We start from the raw sequence: 7,878 nt of genomic DNA, 5'->3' as shown, positions 1-7,878 counted from the left end.
GGAAAGAAAATAGAACAGTCAACTTTCCAGCCAAGGTAACCAAAAGGTTTGGTGAGCAATTCACTGTTCTTTGTATCATACTATTCTCAGGCTATTTACAAAAATAGGAGCCTAAGGGTAAAAACAACTTTTTTTATAGTCCAAGACTCCCCTCTTCCCTTGCTGTACCTGGTAACCATTATGCTCAGTGGATGTTGCAACCAACAGAGCTAGGGAAGAGGACTTGTCTAAAGTAGAGCTTGAAGTACCGAATGGTTGACTTCTGATTTCACTACAGATAATCTAGCTGACAGCATGGGGGAACATAGGTAAAAACAACCAGATGGTTGCAGCACAGACGGAAGAGGGAAATGCTGCAGGAGCCCAAGCCTACAAAGGGCAATTCACCGGGTGAAGCAGAATCTGACTAACTAGAGCCTCATGTTACCTGTCTGACAATAAGCCTACAGGCTACTACAAATTAATCTATCTGGCTACCAAGGGTTTTTACAGGCTGTGTTGCCCTTATGGCAGCCTTTGAAGGATTTACATAGTAGTTTGTTTTCCTGAACTGCTGGCTCAAGAGAAGGCATACAGCTTCTCCTGAAATGCAATGGGAATTTCCAGGCAAAAAAAAAATGTTGGTAAAAGAACAGAGAATTCGCTTTGAGAACAAACTCTGACTTCTTACTACACTGCCATTTAGGTAAAACCTATACAAAGCAAAGATGTGATTAATCATCTTACACCACCTAAAGATGCCACCTCATAATCCAGGAGTTTTGGGGATAATTTTCCCATCATTTAAAATACTGGTGCTATAAATGTGCTTATGTGGGGAACAACTGGAGTGGGAAGCATCATCCTGCCTTTGTGTTACTGTAGCAAAAGTTTGTAGGAGTCTTTTCAAGTACAGATAGGACTTGATGGCTTTATACAACACAGACTGGTGGCCTTATTGCCAGAACTGCCAAGGTGCAAATGTGCAGAGTTTCTAGCAAGATTCATCTTGAAGCCATGGAGCCAAATGAAAGCCATTTACTACTACTGTCTGGATACTGACTTTAAAAGGCCAGCTCCAAAGGGGCAAGACAGGAGAGCCGAGATGATGTTGAGCTTTGTTGGCTGATGGCAGGGAAGAAGCCACAAGAAACATGGCTACCTTCTATGGCCCCTCTAAACAGACCTGTCCTGCCTCCAATTCTACTTGGAAGCAACATACAGCCCAAACAGACCAAATAATGGTCAGCATCCAGAAAGAGGAAAGCTTAGTAAGACACAAGGAACTGGCATCTGTTCCTGCTTTCCTAATGCTGGAGGCATAGTGCTGACTAAAAAAAACCAAGGCCCACCATGGGGTTAGTTTCTCTAGCCACCAGCAGTGCTTTCCTCTTATTTCCTGACTGGTGGAGCAAGAATACGGAGAGTAATGGTCACCATGAAGGAGAGGCTAAAAGCGGAAGTCCAACAACATGATAATGAACTATTGCAACTAACACAGAACAATGTCTAAGGACTGTCTTCAATACTACATTTTCTGACCCCTCTCTTCCCTATTCCTTATAAAGCAAGGTAGAATCAAATTTATGAAGACAGTTTAGTGTGGCTATATATCTGGGTCATCTAAACAGGTGGTCCAATAACCACATATAGAAGGTTCAGCAATGCAGATGATACCAAGTCCTAAGCATATTACATTGCCAGTTAGCAGAAGGAAGAATAAAATAAGTCAGAGTTCTAGGATTCTCAAAATCTGGTGCTTAAAGCTGGGTTTCTAAGCCCCTGGTGAATTACCTGAATTAGTTTAGCCTGAATTTTTATAATACTTTCCAAACACTAGCAGCTTCAATTGACTTAACTGTTGGATGCTCAGTGATTTAAAAAAAAAAAAAAAAAATCAAGCAAAGCATAACAAGGATCATATCCAGAAACTCAGGAGTCTAAATTTAAGCTGTTTTGGAAAAAAAAACCAAAAACAAACCCCCCAAAAAACACCCAACCTTACCCCATGTCTAATTGGAACTGAAGTACTCAGAGTATTGTTAACCAAACTGGAATCTGGCCAGAAGAGCTTGAACACTCTTGCTCTTCTGAAAAATGCTACAGTTCCTTCCTGACAACCTGTTAGGACTTTCTAAAAGGCCTATGCCTCCAAAACCATGCTGAGGCTACTGGATCAGTCTAGATTCAAAGAAAAAAATGGACGCCTGACTTGTCAAAAAGACTTCCTATAGCACCTTGCACTAAACAAACCTGATTCGCCTCAGCTTGTTACATCAGGGTAGATAAACAACTCACTGAATCTAGGCAGAAGTTTAAATACAAAGTTTATCTGGAATGTGCTTTAATGTATACTCTATTTATAAGTTGTTCTCTCCATGTGATCTTTCAGAACTCTTAATGAAACAGATGCAGCTGTTGCTTCTTAAATTTTGCTACTGAAAATGTTTTATCCCAATGTTTTAATTACAGTGTACTCCATTTAAGTGCATGGAGAACTGAAAATAAATTCCTATACACCTACCTGGAGTATCCACTTATTAAAACTAAAAGCTAACCAATCAATGTTTGTTAAGTACACAGTACAGCACTGTCAGTGTTGTGCTATTAGCAGCCCTGAAAATGATTATCTCCCATAATTTCTTGGACTTCTAACAGGCTGTTTTGGGGCTGCTATTACAAGCCTTGACAATGAGAGAGGGAGAGAGACAGGAGGCTGCAGGTAGGCTGACCAGAAATTGACTAGCTTCTGTCATTTTCAAGGTTTCTCATACAGCCCTTTGACAGCTGCTTTGTCTTCACCATTTTTATACAGCTAAACTGGGAACAAATTAAATTACAAAGCAGACGCTGGGGCTAAAAGGTGCTGCATGCTTAATTGGTTTATGCACTTAACTAATATGCAGATAACTGGCTTATGTTACAGTGAAAGCAACAGGCAACAAATTGAGACTAGCGTTGTGTTATGGTTAAGGGAACTATACACTGATACCGTCAGAGGAGTACATGGTAGTTTAAAATACTTCTGACATGCACATTTCAAAGAAAAATGTATGAGAAGTATTTCTGCACCATTTCAGTGCCAGTTATTCCAAAATGATCACCGTAACACATTCCAGCACTCTTTAAGTTAGACAAGTTTGAAGCACAAGAATACCAAAAAAGTCCAGAATTTGGTAGAAGAGACACAAAACCAAGACCCTGTTTAACCTCCTTCCTTGTTACAAGCACCACAACACATATTACCTAGAAGCTCACATAAGTCATGCAGACAAGTAGAACACATTTCAGATCATCTGAAACAAAGGGAAACACACTTTTCCTTACTTGATCAACAGTCCCTGATTGGGCAACAGTTCCAGATGGATTTTCCCTCCTTCTTGTGTTCTTAAATAGGCAAATTCTTCCAGCATATCAATATCTGCGGAAGCGGTTCAGGACTCCATAGGGAAAAAAAGGTTGTTAAATATGTCTTCATGTAGCAAACCTTATTAAAAAGAACAAAGGTTGAAGCAACACTACATATTGATAAGATTGTCAGATAAGACAAATAGTTTGTAACTGCTCATACTCTGATTCTCACTGTTGATAGGCTGTAGCACTAGAGGCTTCTGCCCAGCTGCAAGAGTGGTAATACTAACTACTGGATGTTCAGGAGCACTGGGCCAGCTGAGGGAGCTAATTAATGGCCATAGGAAGTTAAAGGCTCCTACAGAGACAGACCTGGCCAGAAGCTGCAATACCAAACCAGGGGCTCTCAGGGTCTGGGAAGAGACCTAGGTGCTGTGAGACTGGGAGCAGCAGCACTACAGCAGGGAGCTGAGTTGCAGCCAGCCTGAGAAGAGAGACTGCAGTGAGGAAGGAGCAGCAGCAGTGAGCCAGAGGCACTTTCAAAGGGGCTGAAAAGGAAAAAGACCTGTGAGTTAACCCTTTATGGACTGTTTTGATTAAAGTTTGAGGACTGACTGATATAGGAGGGCACCTGTGCGACAGGCATATCCTGGTAATATGGACTGTATTGCATTTAAGGACCATTTGAGCTGAGCAAGTCCCCAAACCCACAACACACACACAGTTACACATGGTCACAGTGTATATTCCCAATACACTGGACCTTAAAAATTCATGTGAAGTATCCATACCAGGCGCACACATCTCACACATGCAAGTCAGACACAGAAGTGGAAGTAATGATTGAGATCACTAAGGCCCAGTTCCTCAAGGTGTTTAGGTATCTAGCTTCATAGGTATCTATGAAATCCTAGAGTCCTTCCCCACCAATATTTCACACACTGCTTTTTTTTTTTCTGTACAGTGTAAATGCAGAGCCACCCCGAGGCTGAGGAAGTTCCACCACATTATAATGGTGCCGTGATTTGTAATGCTTGTCTCAGTTTTTCCCTCACCCCATCTTCTCATTCTTTTCATTTCTCTATTTTGTCTCTTCCTTCTCCAGTCCTCTTTATAAACATGCTCCCTTAACTTCTCCCACAGTGTGTATAAAGATAGATTTCACTCAGGGAGCCCTGATGGTAATGAGGTCCCTCCTTCACTAACGACTGCAGTGAGACACTGGTTCAGTTAAACACTTAGCTGACCACATTGCAAAACACCCACTGGACACTTGCAGTTGTAAATCATATGTGCTCTGCAGGAATCTGAACACAGCCCATTCTGAAAAGATGGCCTGAAATTGTTAAACAGATGCAAAGTAAAAAAGGGGCAAAATCCCAGTGCTTTGAAGTGCAGCTGCCACTCCCCTGCAGCCCACCTTCCTATCAAACAGAACAGAAAAACCAGCAAAATGGTCCCAGGCAACTCTTAATAGTACAGGAAGTCCTGGCAGACTTATCTGTAAAGGCATAAACAAGTGCCATACTGTTCAACTAAGTAGTATGTGCCATACTGCTCACCTAAGTAGCTATGGAGAGATGCCTGTCCTTCAGGTATCAGCAGGCATCCCCCACCTATGTTTATAGCCAGTTCCACTCCAATCTACACATTCCCACAGATGGATTACAACTGCCTTATATAGTGTGTCAGACAAAGCAGAATTTGGTCCCTGGAGAACAGCCACTTATGAGAGTGTTTATCTGCTTCTCTGATGTACATGGTTTGGGATTAGGGAAGACAGTCCTGCATTTTTTTTGGCTGCATTCATGGTGTCATAATAGGAAGGAAAAAAAAAAAAAGGATACTTGTAACATAGTTGAAAAAATTCTCATACTGGAAGTTTCCTTGCTGGCAGATTTTATTGATGGCTTTCAGGAACAAGTTCTCACCTCTTGGCCATTCATGCTGAAGCAACACAACCACGTGGCCCAAAGCAATGTCATCCCTGCTGTCTGTGAAAGCTCGCAGCTGTAAGAAAAATTTGCACTCAACCAATCAGTGTTGGAGTAGAGTATGGCAGAGTTAAAGTTATAATGTTTCTTTATGGTAGGGTGCGACTGCCCTTTATATTTTATGTGGGGTGTTGGCATATGAGTGGCAACCATCATTAATGCACACACTTTGGTGTTGTGTAGTTTCCTAAGGCTTTGTGTTGTTTTTTTCAAATGGTCAGCTTGGGTGGAGGGGGAGTATAGCACGAGCCCTTCAACTGGTATCCCCATATACAGAACTATCAGCATCAGATGCTTTTTTTTTTTTTTTTTTTTTTTTTTTGCTGGGTCACCTGTAATGTCAAAAATAAATATCATGCCTTTTTAGTTCTGAAGAACCTTTGCCCTATGGACACAGCAAACCACAGTGGTGAAGTGTCCACCACAGTTCAAAAGGCAGCCTGGAACAATAAACAAAGAGTGATTTGTGCTAAACACTAAGGCCAATACAGCTGTGACCACCAGCTATTAGCTATTTCAGCAGAGATTTCAAGCTGGAAGGTAGGCAGGGTGAATAGGACGGGAGCCAATTGCTGCTGAGGGTTTGCCAGCTTGGAGAAGTGAGAAACTGCACCTCTCTTCCCAAGTCAATAACCACCTGATGCCAAAATGAATGGGGAAAACAGATATCCATTCCTCTTCCTCTCCTTCTCACAGTATAGAAGCAACTGTCCCTAGGTACCAACAACCTGTCATGCCTTCCTAATGTAACCCCCCATCTAGATGCCAAACTCTCCTTCCACACTAACCTTACCAAGTAACACAAAGGACACTACTACTAACTGCACTGCCTTAGATGTTGGGGTAGGGGAATTGCCATGGTCCCTGCTGCATAATTCAGGTCTAAGCTGCACAGACAATATGGTGCCTTGACTACAGCTTACCTTGAAACAAGCTAACAGTAAATGGAGACAGTAGGGCATAATAGCTTTACTGGTACATGGCCAAAGCTTCAGGTCAGAACCTGTAACAAATAAATTGCATTAGAGTCATAAGTATATTTATTACACAGTTCCATTAGTGATAACGAATCAGGATGAAAGAGAGAGAGAGGATAAGTCTCCAACTGCCTATGCTTACGCTCATGCCAAAGTTGCAGTCAAATGCTAAGCAAGTATAAGCAAGGCTCTCCTCTTCTCTCTCCTGCTATGGTTTTATAGGTTGTTACTCAGCAAAGCAATGCACTAGTGACAAGTCATTTTGTGGCGAAAACAGAAACAAGCAACATTGTCTCTTTTTATAGTATTAAGCACCACCTTTCTGGATACTGACAAGCAGGTTCTGAAATTATTTTGTTAGAAGGCTGAGGTCTGATCAGGCAGGGAAAGGAGAACAAGTGCTTTTGCAATACAGTGTAACATAACATGAAGCGTACATGTTATCGTGTCACTACCCCTGGTGCAACATCTTCCGCAGGAAGTTGGAAAAGTTTGCTAGAGCAGTTTATGCACACTAGCTTGCCTCTAATTTATGTCATTGAGAATGCTGCCATTTCTCCCTCAATTTATACATATCTGCTCTTTCAGCTGTACAGAGGGCAAATGAAATGTAATCCCATACCTTTCCTGAATTTCGACTTTACTTTCGGCTGTTCTTCTTGTGTTTTAACTCCATCTTGGATGGGGAATGTGATATAGCACATGAGGTCAAGTACTTTCTCACACGTCAGCTAAAAGAGAAAATACAAAAGTTTAATAGATTTCATAGACATTAGGGCTGGAAGGGACCTCGGAAGATCATTGAGTCTAGCCCCCTGCCCAAGGGCAGGAAGTCAGCTGGGGTCATAGGATCCCAGCAAGATAAACATCCACATTTCTCTTGAAGGTGTTCAATGTAGGTGCTTGAACTATAGCAAAACCCCCAGTTTCTTTCTTTCTTTTTTTTTTTTAATTTAAAAATGCATTCCCTCCCTTTCCTCAATCATTTCTGATTTTTTTTTTTTTCTCTCCCTCTGTTTTCCCTATAGATAAGTATAAGTATGCTAAGACATGGGATAAGCTTTAAACATTTTTATTTTGGTAGCAAGTTTTTGGTTTTGGATATCCATCGCTTTATATTGTATTATTATTAGGGTTTTATTGATTTTTTTTCTGTTGTATATTGTATTATTATCATTTTTGTACTGATTTTTATTGTTTCATATGGATATTGTATGGCTTAGGCCTGTGTTTGTAAGTGAACCAAAGTCATGTCAAGTTTCCATTTTATATGTCAAGTCTCCATCTTCTGTCCTCTGCCTGGGCATCCCATGTTGTAACTGTATGAGTCACGTACCCCTCCCATGTAAATTGGTTCCCCGATGAATGAGTGCTACAATGGTAGCAGACCTCTACTGAATGGCCTGTAATGACTGGGCCATCACCTTGCATCGATTCACCCGGGAACCACGGACCTCACCCAGGAACAGAGACAAAACCAGCATTTGAAAGACAAAGGACCCTGAAAAACCAGCAACTCTCACCATTACAGACACCAGAAACTGCACATCCCTGCATGGAGCACACATGCTCAGTAC

General features: G+C 41.5%; 1 protein-coding gene across 1 annotated transcript in view; it reads right to left on the bottom strand.

Moving 5' to 3' along the window:
- Positions 1 to 7,878, bottom strand: part of INTS10 (integrator complex subunit 10) — a 50,138-nt gene that overhangs the window by 7,986 nt on the left and 34,274 nt on the right. The window contains 4 exon segments of the mRNA XM_025208742.1: positions 3,307 to 3,400; positions 5,178 to 5,340; positions 6,248 to 6,327; positions 6,924 to 7,032. Of these exon segments, the coding sequence (XP_025064527.1) occupies positions 3,307 to 3,400; positions 5,178 to 5,340; positions 6,248 to 6,327; positions 6,924 to 7,032 (446 nt within the window).

This window comes from Alligator sinensis, unplaced genomic scaffold, assembly GCF_000455745.1.
Source record: "Alligator sinensis unplaced genomic scaffold, ASM45574v1 scaffold320_1, whole genome shotgun sequence".
NCBI classification, from domain to species: Eukaryota; Metazoa; Chordata; order Crocodylia; family Alligatoridae; genus Alligator; species Alligator sinensis.
This window is presented reverse-complemented; position numbering and strand designations above follow the sequence as displayed.